The sequence below is a fragment of the Schistocerca americana genome, chromosome 4 (assembly GCF_021461395.2).
Source record: "Schistocerca americana isolate TAMUIC-IGC-003095 chromosome 4, iqSchAmer2.1, whole genome shotgun sequence".
NCBI classification, from domain to species: Eukaryota; Metazoa; Arthropoda; class Insecta; order Orthoptera; family Acrididae; genus Schistocerca; species Schistocerca americana.
In genome coordinates this window covers 567,186,271-567,201,188 of record NC_060122.1, presented here as the reverse complement: position 1 = coordinate 567,201,188, position 14,918 = coordinate 567,186,271, and the positions used below count along the sequence as shown (strand labels likewise).

At 41.8% G+C, this 14,918-nt stretch overlaps 1 protein-coding gene across 1 annotated transcript in view; it reads right to left on the bottom strand.

Annotated features, from left to right (window-relative positions):
• Positions 1-10,374, bottom strand: part of LOC124613914 — a 35,376-nt gene extending 25,002 nt beyond the window's left edge. Inside the window, exon 1 of the mRNA XM_047142661.1 lies at positions 10,246-10,374. Within this exon, the coding sequence (XP_046998617.1) occupies positions 10,246-10,353 (108 nt within the window). The 5' untranslated portion in view covers positions 10,354-10,374. The remainder of the gene's footprint in view (positions 1-10,245) is intronic.
• Positions 10,375-14,918: the final 4,544 nt, after the last annotated feature.

Genomic DNA, 14,918 nt, shown 5'->3' with positions numbered 1-14,918 from the left:
CGTGACCATCAATCCTGACGTTAAGTTTGTTGCAGTTCCCATTTCTGCTACTTCTAATTACTTTCACCTTTCTTCGACTTACTCTCTCTCTGTGTTCTGTACCCATTAGATTGTTCGTTCTATTCAGCAGATCATGTAATTGTTCTTCACTTTCACTCAGGATAGCAATGTCATCAACTAATCGTATCATTGATATCCTTTCACCTTGAATTATAATTCCACTCCTGAACCTTTCTTTAATTGAATCTTCGATGTACAGACCGAGCAGTACAGGAGAAAGACTACATCCCCGTCTTACGCCCTTTTTAATTCGAGCACTTTGTTCTTGGTCGTCCATTCTTATTATTCCCTCTTGGCTCTTGTGTATATTGTATATTATCCGCCTCTCCCTGTACCTTACCCCTATTTTGTTCAGAATTCCGGACGTTTTGCATCATTTTACATTCTCGAACCCTTTTTTCCAGATCAATGAATACTATTTTTTTTGTGTTGCTTCAATTATCAAGGGCAACGGCCTTGCCACAGTGGATACACCGGTTCCCATCAGATCACCGAATTTAAGTGCTGTCGGGTGTGGCCGGCACTGGGATGGGTGGCCATCCGGGCTGCCATGCCCTGTTGCCATTTTTCGGGCTGCACTCAGCTTCGTGATGCCAATTGAGGAGCTACCTATCCGCATCCTCAGCTGAGGATGATACGGCGGTCGGATGGTCCCGATGGGCTACTTGTGGCCTGAATACGGAGTGCTCTCCATTATTAACCGCAACAAGTGGATTGCTCCTCTGGTGCCTTTATCTTTCCTAAAGCCAAACTGATAGTCATCTAACACATCCTCACTTTTCTTTTCCATTTTTCTGTATATTATTTTTGTAGGTAATTTGGATGCATGATCTGTTAAGTTGATTGTGCGATAATTCTCGCACTTGCCCGTTCTTTCAGTCTTCCGAATTTTTTGTTTGACATTTCTCTGAAAGTCAGATGGTATGTCGCCAGACTCATACATTCTACACACCAACAGAATATTGGAAATTCTGATGGAACATCATCTATCCCTTCTGTGGTGTCACCGCCAGACACCACACTTGCTAGGTGGTAGCTATTAAATCGGCCGCGGTCCGGTAGTATACGTCTGACCCGCGTGTCGCCACTATGAGTGATTGCAGACCGAGCGCCGCCACACGGCAGGTCTAGAGAGACTTCCTAGCATTCGCCCCAGTTGTACAACCGACTTTGCTAGCGATGGTTCACTGACAAAATACGCTCTCATTTGCCGAGACGATAGTTAGCATAGCCTTCAGCTACGTCATTTGCTATGACCTAGGAAGGTGCCTTACCAGTTGCTATTGATATTGTGAATAATGTAAAGCCAAGAGCGACGTTCACCATTTATGAATTAAAGTAAAACATTCCGCCAGCTACGTCCGTTTTTTTTTCTAAATTCTAATTTCCTTGTCCTGTTCCAGACCTTACGCCAGCCTGCGTGAGCTAAAACGCGTGCCTTTCGGCTTCCTCTTGTATCCTTGTATCCTACCAACCCACAACACCTTCTATCTTATTTAATCTTCAGTCCTCCAAAGCTCTTTTGAATTATGGTTCTAATACTTGATCCACTCTCTCCTCCAAATCGACTCCTGTTTCTTCTTCTGTTACATCAGACAAATCTTCCCCCTCAAAGAGGCCTTCAGTATACTCTTTCCACCTACTCGCTCTCTCCTCTGCATTTAGCAGTGGAATTGCCGTTACACTCTTAATGTTACCACCCTTGCTTTTAATTTTACCGAATGTTGTTCCTACACACTGTGTCAGTCTCTCCGACAACCATTTCTTTCTTGATTTCTTCAAATTTTTCATGCAGCAATTTCGTCTTAGCCTCCTTGCACTTCCTATTTATTTTTATTCCTGAGAAACTTTTATTTCTGTGTTACTGATTTTCCCTGAACGTTTTTGTACTTCCTTCTTTCATCGATCACCTGAAGTATTTCTTCTGTTATGCAAGGTTTCTTCACAGCTACCTTCTTTGTACCTATAATTTTCTTTCTAACTTCAGTGATTGCTCTTTTTAGAAATGTCACTACTGTTCAACTGTACTGTCTGCTGAGCTATTTCTTATTGCTGTATCTGTAGCTTTAGAGAAGATCGAGCATATATCTTTATTCTTTGATACTTCTGTATCCCACTTCTTTTCGTATTGATTTTTCTGACTAATCTCTTAAATTTAAGTCTACTCCTCTCCATCACTACTACATAATTATCTGACTGTATATCTGCTCCTGGGTACAACTTACAGCCCAGTATCTGATTTCCAGTTTCTGTCTGGCTATGATGAAATCTACCTGAAATTTTCCCGTATCACTCGCTCACTTCCAAGTATACCCACTCCTCTTGTGATTCTTGAACAGAGTATTTGCTACTACAATTGAAATTTATTACAGAACTCAGTTAGCCTTTCTCCTCTTTCTCGTTCCTTGTCCTGAGCCGGTATTCTTCTGTAACTTCTTCTTCTGCTTCTTCTCCTACAACTGCATTCAAGTCTCCCATGAGTATTAGATTTCGATCTCCATTTGTGTACTGTACTACTCTTTCATCGTATACTTTCCCTATCTCCTCATCTTCAGCTTGCGACGTCGGCATGTATATCTGAACTATGTTGTCGGTGTAGGTTTGCATTCGATTCCGATGAGAACAGCCCTACCACTGAACTGTTCATAGTAACACATTCTTTATCCCATCTTCCTATTAATAATGATTCCCACTCCTGCTGTTGATATTACCCTGTACTCATCTGACCAGAAATCCTTGTCTTCTTTCCATTTCACCTCACTGACCCCTACTACTGAACATTTGCATCTGCTTTTTCAGATTTTCTAGCTTCCCTACTACGCTCACGCTTCTGACATTCCACGCCCCGACTCCTAGAATGTTATCTTTTCGTTGGTTATTCAATCTTGCTTTCATGGTCACCGCCCCTTTCGCTGTTCCACATCGGAGATCCGTATAGCGGACTATTCCGGAATTATTTGCAAATGGAGAGATTTTCAGGCAACATGTCCTGTGGATACACATTATGTATCTTCAGTGCAATGGTTTCCATTGTCTTCTGAATCCTTATGCCGTTGATCATTGCTAATTCTTCCGCCTTTATGGGCAGTTTCCCACCCCAAGGACAAGAGAGTGCCCTGAACCTCTGTCCGCTCCTCTGCTCTCTTTGACAAGGCCATTGGCAGAATGAGGGGACTTCTTATGCTGGAAGTCTTCGGCCTCCAATGCTTATTATTAATAAAAATTTAAGCCGTTGTAATTCGAACTCGGGACCGAGGGCGTTTTGATTATCAATCAAAGACGCTACCCCAAGAACATAGGTGCAACTTGATACACTATATGGTACTAAATAGCTTACCAAAGAAATACTTCCTATATGAATTTCGGAAGTGCTAGAAACGTTGGGATTAGTGCATTCACTGTCAGGGGCATTACTTCAAATATGATGCTGCAGAATAATGTATGACACTTGAGACATATCGTCAGACATTCGGAAAAATATCGTTCACACAATCTTGAAAATAGAAAGTGAAAATAAATGCGAGAAATACGCATCCAAATTACTCACAATGATAATATACCACACAATGTGACATGAAACGGGAATATGTCAGAAGACAATCAATTACGCACTAGGAAAGAGCCGGCCGCGGTGGTCTCGCGGTTCTAGGCGCTCAGTCTGGAGCCGAGCGACCGCTATGGTCGCAGGTTCGAATCCTGCCTCGGGCATGGATGTGTGTGATGCCCTTAGGTTAGTTAGGTTTAAGTAGTTCTACGTTCTAGGGGACTGATGACCACAGATGTTAAGTCCCATAGTGCTCAGAGCCGTTTGAACCACTAGGACACTCAGATGTTTAGGACGGGTGGTAGGGACAGAGCATCGAGTGACATTATACTGAGTGCACTATCCGAAAATTACCTCGAGCAATTAAACAGAGAACCGACTCGTGGAGATAACATCTTGGACCTACTGGTATCAAACAGACCCGAACTTTTCGACTCTGTATGTACAGAACAGGGAATCAGTGATCATAAGGCCGTTGCAGCATCCCTGAATATGGAAGTTAATAGGAATATAAAAAAAGGGAGGAAGGTTATCTGTTTAGCAAGAGTAATAGAAGGCAGATTTCAGACTACCTAACAGATCAAAACGAAAATTTCTGTTCCGACACTGACAATGTTGAGTGTTTATGGAAAAAGTTCAAGGCAATCGTAAAATGCGTTTTAGACAGGTACGTGCCGAGTAAAACTGTGAGGGACGGGAAAAACCCACCGTGGTACAACAACAAAGTTAGGAAACTACTGCGAAAGCAAAGAGAGCTCCACTCCAAGTTTAAACGCAGCCAAAACCTCTCAGACAAACAGAAGCTAAACGATGTCAAAGTTAGCGTAAGGAGGGCTATGCGTGAAGCGTTCATTGAATTCGAAAGTAAAATTCTATGTACCGACTTGACACAAAATCCTAGGAAGTTCTGGTCTTACGTTAAATCAGTAAGTGGCTCGAAACAGCATATGCAGACACTACGGGATGATGATGGCATTGAAACAGAGGATGACACGCGTAAAGCTGAAATACTAAACACCTTTTTCCAAAGCTGTTTCACAGAGGAAGACCGCACTGCAGTTCCTTCTCTAAATCCTCGCACAAACGAAAAAATGGCTGACATCGAAATAAGTGTCCAAGGAATAGAAAAGCAACTGGAATCACTCAATAGAGGAAAGTCCACTGGACCTGACGGGATTCCAATTCGATTCTACACAGAGTACGCGAAAGAACTTGCCCCCCTTCTAACAGCCGTGTACCGCAAGTCTCTAGAGGAACGGAGGGTTCCAAATGATTGGAAAAGAGCACAGATAGTCCCAGTCTTCAAGAAGGGTCGTCGAGCAGATGCGCAAAACTATAGACCTATATCTCTTACGTCGATCTCTTGTAGAATTTTAGAACATGTTTTTTGCTCGCGTATCATGTCATTTCTGGAAACCCAGAATCTACTATGTAGGAATCAACATGGATTCCGGAAACAGCGATCGTGTGAGACCCAACTCGCCTTATTTGTTCGTGAGACCCAGAAAATATTAGATACAGGCTCCCAGGTAGATGCTATTTTTCTTGACTTCCGGAAGGCGTTCGATACAGTTCCGCACTGTCGCCTGATAAACAAAGTAAGAGCCTACGGAATATCAGACCAGCTGTGTGGCTGGATTGAAGAGTTTTTAGCAAACAGAACACAGCATGTTGTTATCAATGGAGAGACGTCTACAGACGTTAAAGTAACCTCTGGCGTGCCACAGGGGAGTGTTATGGGACCATTGCTTTTCACAATATATATAAATGACCTAGTAGATAGTGTCGGAAGTTCCATGCGGCTATTCGCGGATGATGCTGTAGTATACAGAGAAGTTGCAGCATTAGAAAATTGTAGCGAAATGCAGGAAGATCTGCAGCGGATAGGCACTTGGTGCAGGGAGTGGCAACTGACCCTTAACATAGACAAATGTAATGTATTGCGAATACATAGAAAGAAGGATCCTTTATTGTATGATTATATGATAGCGGAACAAACACTGGTAGCAGTTACGTCTGTAAAATATCTGGGAGTATGCGTGCGGAATGATTTGAAGTGGAATGATCATATAAAATTAATTGTTGGTAAGGCGGGTACCAGGTTGAGATTCATTGGGAGAGTGCTTAGAAAATGTAGTCCATCAACAAAGGAGGTGGCTTACAAAACACTCGTTCGACCTATACTTGAGTATTGCTCATCAGTGTGGGATCCGTACCAGGTCGGGTTGACGGAAGAGATAGAGAAGATCCAAAGAAGAGCGGCGCGTTTCGTTACCGGGTTATTTGGTAACCGTGATAGCGTTACGGAGATGTTTAATAAACTCAAGTGGCAGACTCTGCAAGATAGGCACTCTGCATCGCGGTGTAACTTGCTCGCCAGGTTTCGAGAGGGTGCGTTTCTGGATGAGGTATCGAATATATTGCTTCCCCCTACTTATACCTCCCGAGGAGATCACGAATGTAAAATTAGAGAGATTAGAGCGCGCACGGAGGCTTTCAGACAGTCGTTCTTCCCGCGAACCATACGCGACTGGAATAGGGAAGGGAGGTAATGACAGTGGCACGTAAAGTGCCCTCCGCCACACACCGTTGGGTGGCTTGCGGAGTATCAATGTAGATGTAGATGTAGATGTAGATGTAGGAAAGATAAAAGTCACCAGACAGGCAGTTCTGATGTTGCACGTAACAATACAAACAAGACTCAAGAAAAATGAAGATTTTTATCCATCCAGAAAATGCATTCGGCAACGCAAAATGGTGCAAACGTTAGAAATTCACAGAAAACTGAGTGTAGGGTATAGGGGAATAATATATTATATACACAGTGAGAATGAGACAATAATACGAACGGGAGGCCAAAGGCCGAAGGTGTATGACAGGGATGTAGTGCTTCACCCCTACCATTTAGCCTATATTTCGAAGAAGCAATAACGGAAATCCGAGGTTAAAGGTGAAACGATACTATAATCAGGTTTGCTGATGGCACTGCTATCCTCAGTGGAAGTGAGAACGGTTGTAATTAAATAAACAGTTTAACGTGTATAGAATATGAACTGCAATTAAACTGTAGAAATACGAATGTAATGAGGGTTAGCTCAAGTGGGAGCACTGCTAAATTTAACGTAAAAATTATGGACCAATAAGTAGATGAAGTGAAGGAATTCTAGTACCTTGGAAGCAAAATTACACATCATGGACGAAGCAAGAATGACATGAAAAGGACACTACCACAGGGAAAAAGGCTTTTCTGGTTAAAAGAAATATATTAGTATCAAATATCGCCTTAATTTGAGGACAGAATTTCTGAGAATGTATGGCTTGAATACAGTATTGTGTGGAAGTCAGTCACGAACTGTGGAAAAACCGTAAAAGAAGCTAATCGAAGTGTTTGAATCGTTGTACAATAAAAGAAAGTTGAAAATTTTGTGAAGTTTGTAGTCTGACTGAATTTTGTAGTGGCATTCAACAATTATAATTTAATTTTATTTGCACATTAGTCGGAAATTTGAAAACTAAATAAAGGGATTAAGAACACCATCCATGAGAATCCAATTAGATTATCACAAAAATTAATATTGGGAAACAAAAGTGCTATGGATCACGGCTGTAAATACTTTAAACGTCACTGTTAGTAGTGAAATACGTCCATTATTAATCAAATTATTAATCAGATAAAATCCTCAATGTCGTTGCTAAGGCTTTTATTATTTTATTCCTTATTATTTTAAGTAGTGGCGACTAAGAGACAAAAGAAACTGGCAGGCGGACATCTGCAGCGCAAACCATTCGTTTGTCAAGCGATGGCTGGGCTGTTGGTGCAGCTGCATTCACCTTTGAGTCAGCTCGCACCATATCTGGGCGACATGAATGTTTCAGAGCTGGATGTCCAGTGTTAGTACAGTGACTATCAGAAGCAAACTCTCGTGAAGCCCATCATCGAAATCCTTACAACTCTAGCGTCATCCATTGAAATCTCACCGAAAGGTAACTCCTTTTCAAATCTCAAAATGAAATCTCCCAAACCAGGACATCTCCCCAACAGCTTCCTGCAGATATATCTACCCAGGCATGAACATGTATGGGACACGCCAGCTCATGCTCTTCTTATGGGTAATCAAATTATAATGCAACATCCTTCTTAACTGTAGCACCGCAACACCACATACAAACGTCAACAACGTTATTTCTAGAAGGCATATTCTTGCTTGGTGGATTTACCCGTTAAGTGTTTATGTCCCGAGTCCTGTGAACGCGTCCCTTAGTCCCCTCTGCTTTCAAAGGGTCCATTAAATCAACAGACATCTTCTAATAACATACGTGTGGGTCGACGACCGGTCCGCTACCTGCTCGGGTGCGCCATGCAGCTTTTCTCGATCCCTAACTGCACAGGTCGCCACCTCTGGAGACAAATGGCTATTGTGCCTGGGTGGCAGATTGAATGTACCATCTAGCTGATATATTACAACTAACAGGAAATGACGTTCCCCTCAGAACCGGCAAGGAAACGAGTGTGTAGAAAATACTGACAAGGACAGGATGATGGGACATCAGAGAGTATCTCTAATATTGTCAGAGGGAGTTAAAGAGAGTAAGATTTGCAGGGAAACACAGAAATTGGAATATATCCAATAAGTAACTGAACTCGTTGAATGTAAATGCTATTCTAAGATGAAGAGGGTTACACAGTAAAGAATGTCGTACCAGATCGCATCATACCACGCCATAAGAGTGAAGGCCAACCAAAAAAAGAAATTTAAGGAACGTAAACTCTGTCCACAGGCCCTGGGCGGCCCATTGGTTTCCGAACGACCGTCGTGTCATTCTCTGCCAGTAGTGTCACGGAATGCGGTATGCAGAGGCGTAGGGTCACCACACCGCTCAACTGACCTCACAAAGCTGCGTGCACCTCCTTCTCCAACCAAGAAAAAATCCCTAGCATTACTGGGAATCTAAACCATGTCCTCTGCATGGAAGTCAGCCACGCTGACAGCTCAGCTATGTGGCTGTAATAAACTTAAGTACTATATTGTGGGAACGTTTGATAGCATCTTACATGCTTTTACTCTGTTACCATATTTGTGTGTATGTCTTCACTATAGACGAACTCCATGTATATCATCACTGTAAATATGTAGAAATCCATAGATAAAAAGATTGGATGTCTGTATACTTGCGTGTGTGTTTTGTGTGTGTGTGTGCGTGTGTGTGTGTGTGTGTGTGATCCACATACCCTCGTAACCCACTGAGCCGATTCCAAACAAACTTGGTACACAATCTCTTTCACTTTATATGGTCGCAGGTTCGAATCCTGCCTCGAGCATGGATGTGTGTGATATCCATAGGTTTGTTAGGTTTAAGTAGTTCTAAGTTCTAGGGGACATGATCTCAGATGTTAAGTACCATAATGCTCAGAGCCATTTGAACCATTTTCGCTTTGACTTTAAAAATCACCTACCCTAGTTCACGAGATGCGACGTCATAAACAATGAGACGTGTGAAAACTGCCCCATCATGCATGACATTTAAATTTATTGCTTCTTTCCCAGTAACTCTATTCGCAATACATTTTGCAGACAGGATCTACATACGCCGTTGAATGTACCTAGAAAATTATCTTATTGTATTATACATAGATCAGAAATATGACGTCATAAATACTGAGATTCACGAAAAAGAGCCACGACGTTTAAATTTATTATTCCATTCCTACTGACTCTATTCACATTCTATTTCGCCGAATGTACCTACACCAAAGTATCACTGCACGACACATATTATCTCATAAAAACAATTTAAAAACCGGCTTATCATGCATGAAGCTTTAATATATTTATTCTTTACTACTAAGACACACCTGTAGTCGAGTCACCTTAAGAAAATCTCTGAGACCTGGCAACACTTCCATCTGCGAAGCGCAATTGAATTTAGGCGAGAACGATAGCCGTCTATAGAGCTTTGAAGAGGCGTTGCCACGGAGACACTTAGAAAATAGCATTTTAGGTACGCGAAGCGGCTGCGCCCAGCGCACTGAAACCGACTGGGATCATGTTTCCTAATTTGGATTCTATAATTATGTACATTTGTGCGTTATGCATATTTCTTTGTACGACTATTTCATTATTTCAGTGACGTTTCCTCGAAAAAAGGTAAAATGATTTTTTTTATACTTCACTAGAACACAGTTAATTTTTTGTTTCCGTTTCTAATACAATACTGCCAAAATGGATACCCGGACAGTGCCGGGTTTCTCAGCTAGTAATTAAAAAGAAAGGAAAAGACAACAGTAGTGCGCAATTTGCAGAATCAGAGATGGATAAAATACCGATATGAATGAACTGGCTGTGATAGTGTGCAGATAAATGTCAATTCTGAAAATGGTTCAAATGGCTCTGAGCACTATGGGACTTAACATCTGAGGTCATCAGTCCCCTAGAACTTAGAACTACTTAAACCTAACTAACCTAAGGACATCACACACATCCCTGCCCGAGGCAGGATTCGAACCTGCCACCGTAGCGGTCACGCGGTTCCAGACTGAAGCACCTAGAACTGCTCGATCTCACCGGCCGGCTCAATTCTGAAATAAAAGAAAAAAAAAGAAAAAGAAGATATTTTGATTCATCATACTTGTCTATACGTACGATAGGTTTGACGCTGGAGATGGCCGCCACCAGCCGACTTGGGGACACCATCAGCAGCAGCAACGCTGGGAGCAGCAGCGGCAGCGGCAGCGGAAGCAGGTTCGCCATCTGGGCAGAGTGCAGGGCCGCTGTGTCTGTATCGGCGATACAGCTGCGACCCGGGGCTTTATGTGGCCAGCCGCGACTATCCGAGCGCCGACATCGCTTTCTGTTGTCCGGCCCTCATTAGCGCACTGCTTTGTGCGCCGTCATGGACCGTCCTCCTGTTTCTCTCAGATATGAATCTGTTACAAATGACCCGCGCGGAAGTCAGCGCAGTAGATAACATCTGCAGCAAATTACACCAAGTGGTGACAAAAAGACCACTGTTTAGCTGTTTTGTCACGATGTTTAACGAGGAATGGATTCTGGCCGGCCTCTGTCTCCTCTCATTTCCCACAGCGACACACTAATACGTGAAATGTTCCTCGTGGCTGCTTTCATCACAAAGCGTGAGTTTCACGTTAGCCGAACGCTACGTCCTGTTTCAAACACTATGTCGTGTTGCTCAGTACTACTGTTTTGATAATTATTCTGTGGGAGACGCCTGTTCGCTTTCTCATGCGCCGGAAGGAAACAGTCCGCTGAAAAGGAAATTTAGAAAAATATAAAAGACTAATCTTCATAAAGTTATCTATATTATAAAAAACATTGGTTTTGTCAATTGATGGTGTTATACAAGCGTCGCTGTAAAAGTCATGGCACTTTTTTTGCATCGAAAACGGTAACGAATAAAAAAATTGTGAAATACGCAAATGGGACGTTAGTTTATATGTAAACCTTACATGTGCGGAGATGGAGAACCACCACAGAGATATAACACGAGAAAAAAGGCGAAAAGAAGTTTGTTGCTGCAAACCTGTTTTACTGTCAAGCGCAATAGTACGCAATAGTACATTACAAACTACGTGCATTCCAGGGCATCAGGAGTCTCCCCCAACATCCACAGTATCGTGCAGTGACGCTAGATGGCAGTCCTTACCAGGGGAGCGTAGAGACCCTGTATAGGGAGAGAGTGGCCATAGGTGAAGTTGCCCGTGATTGGTTGATTAGCTTTGGCATAAAAATGGCGCCAAACGTCTCTCGCGCTTCCTATGTTTGCCGTGCTTTTGAGTTGAATTGAAGTTCAGAGTGCTTTTGGAAGCGATTAAAAGGTATTTGAATTATTGAGAGACTTGTTATGCGTTGTGCATGCATGTTCGATTCAGTTGTATATCGTTTTTAGTACGTAATTAGCGTTAGCGATCTTAAATAAGAGTTGAAATAATGAAGCGTTTTGTGATGAAGTCGGTAGGCCGACACGTTTGAAGTAAACACGTTAGTAATTGTACAGCATTGTTTTTGACATCTGTAATTCGTTCTGCAGACGTTCGTAAACGATGCCAGGTTGTGCTGCATTTGGTTGTTCCAATAGACGCGAAGGTGGATTTCGCATGTTACCATTTCCACGCAATGAAGGAAGACGAAAGCAGTGGGCAGTCGCAGTCAACAGGGCTGACATAAATCAAACAGGAGCCGTGTGGAAATCATGCAAGTACTCTTATCTATGCGAAGTAAGTCGTTTTTGCTTTTTACTACATATAAAACAACTTGCAATATACATAGTTAAATTTGAAAACAGACCTGTAAATTGGCTGTGTGAAAATTATTATACCACGTTATTCTTAGAAACAAAGGCATTTAACGAATGATTTCGCCATATTGTCTTGTGCTTTTGATTCGGTGAGTGTGTACTCCACTACTCCACTACTGGCCATTCAAAAGTCCCGCCCGCAGTTTGACAGAAAAATGGCCACAGTATCGTCCGGTTGGCCACTCTCTCCCTATACAGGCTCTCTAGGGGAGCGAAGTCTGAAGAGAGACCACAGTGTGAGTTGAGCAACCGTTCAGGATGAAAGTTACCCGATTTGAATAGCGCTCTTATTCAAAGACTGCAGTCGAGCGTGGAAGGACTATGTGACAATGCTACGAGGGCCTTGTGGAGCAGTAGGAAATGCTGTTCTACCGTACCGGACGGTTGCTCTGTGGGTAGATGCACTCAGGCGTGACAGAGCTGCAACGGCCGACACGCACCGACCAGGGGGCCTGTGCGTGTGGACTCGTACCAAGGTCGTCCAACGCTTGGAGCACGACAGAAGATGGACGCTGCAACAATTACAGCGCCGTACTGGCTTGAAAAGGCAACAATCTACAGGATTTTACGTGACGACCTGCACATGCATGTGAGTTGCTGCGTAGTAAGTGCTTCATATACTAAGTGAAGTGGAAAAGTGGGGCACGCTACGAAACTTCTCGTGTGCATCTAGCACGTTACCAGTAGGAGGACGACAATATATTTGCGACAGTCGTCGCCATAGATGAATTCTGGGCCAACAACTGTGAGCCAGAACTGAAACGCCAGGCCGCGGAGTAGCGTCATTCAACACACAGGCAGAAATTTGTCGCAATCTCTCTCCTGTCAAGTTAACAGTCATCATAGCCTCTGACATTAGAGAAGTGATTTTGTGCGTTGCTTCTGACAAACGTCAAGTATAGCAGCCATCTTGAAGACATGCTGTGACGGCGCCACTCATGGGAACAGGTTGAACTAAGAATGAAAACAAGCGGGAAAGATGTATCTACACACTGTAAAACTTTCGCAAATGCAGAATGAAAACTGCATTTTTACAAAAATTGTGTGCATTTTTTTTTTTTTTTTTTTTTTTTTGTAGTGAACCTCTAGAAACTATCACCCTCTGACACATATATCCTTGTGTCTAACTGAGAAGTGGAGTACCAATTTTGAAAGATTAAGCTTTAGAATGCTTTCACAATGAAATATTTTCATAAACCTTTTCAGCTCCTATTTCACTTCCTTAGAGACTGAATTTCAGAAAACAGAGAGATACACACATTTTTTTTTAAATTTCTAACACAGAAACCAAAAACACATTTTCAAAGCTCTACCTTCAAAATTACATGCATAAGGAAATATTTCCATAAAAACTTTCATCTCCTAAATCACCCCCTGGCGGTTGAATTTGCAGGAACAGTGAAACACGTGTGTTTTTAATTCTAACCTGGAAGCCAAATTGAAATTTTCAGACGTTTAGCTTTAAAAAAGGTTTCATAATGAAACAGTTTCTTAGAACATTTCATCCCTTATCCCAATTTTTAAGAACACAGCAACGATTTTTTTTTTTAAATTTGCAACCGAGAAGTCAAATACCAGTTTTCAGAGATGTAGCTTCAAAAATACTGTAGCAGTTGATTAAAATTGAATTTTCACGCACTATTTCACTCCCATAGGAGCTAAATTTTCAAAAATACTGAAATAGGTATTTCTTTATTTCTGGACGAGAAACGAAGTAGCAAATTTCGTAGGTGTAGTTTCAATATTGTCATAATAGCAACATATTAAAAAAAAAACACCCTTCTTTCACCCTCTTAGGGGTGGAATCCTGAAAAAATCTGTTTTCAGACGTCGCCTACAATATAAGATCAACATTTTCTATAAATTTAAAGTTTTTATCTCTAGCGGTTTGGACTGAGTGACGATGTGTGTCTGTCAGGACACACAAAGGAACAGCAGCCACAGGAAACGAAACAAAAGACGACAGTGTCTCGCAACATCAAAACAAAGTACACAAGATGTATGTGCGACTACACAACATGAAAACGAAGATGCTTTATATCTAGGGTCAGTGAAGCGCAATGATATAAAAATGGAGCCATTATGTGTAAAAGAACATTTATGAATGAAGCAGAAAGTGAATAATCGTGAATATTGGTTGTAACTTAATACATTTACATTTATCTGCCTGACTGCTCTGCAGTTCACAAGTACATGTCTGGCAGAGGCTTCATCGAACTACTTTCAAGTATTTCTCTTCTGTTCCACTCTTGAGTGGAAATCTCTTATTCTACTGGAAACTGATCATTTCATTACATATTTTGAGTGGTTAAGTTGTTCTTCGTACGTCACCAATTGTATGAACATTTCGTAAGTATTTCAAATTGACCGTTTAACTTCATAGAATCAGTTTAATGGTACACTGAGTTTTCTTCTGTTTTATCGTTGTACAGTTGTCTGGAGTATGGTCAATGACCGAAACGGTAGTAATAAACTGGTATTAGAAGGCAATATTGTGTCATGTATTTTATCATGTATATACTATGCTGTTTGTCTTACAGCCAATCACAACACAACAGGCAAGTTTAATGACTCAGTGCACATAACTGAAGTTACTGAAGTGTGTAGCTGCAGTCATGTTTCTCGAGAGATGCATTTCGTCCAGTACGGATTCAACATTCGCCCATGTGAGAAACAAGTTAAAGAATGAAGTTTCCAACAGACTAAAGGAGTACTGTAATGAGAAATTTCTAAAATCGGCGCTTGAAGTGATGTATAGATAAAAGCCTGTCTATAGCTCACTTAATTTTAGTGAAAATGTTAAATGGGCTTAATACTGAGTTTGTGTATGAAGCAATTGTTTTACTGACTCGGAAAAACAACCCCTCAGTGTAAGACATAATAAAAAGATGGACAATTAGACTTTACAGCGGTGCTCCTATACTGAAAATTACTTACTTACAAACATCATATTGCCGGCCGAAGTGGCCGTGCGGTTAAAGGCGCTGCAGTCTGGAACCGC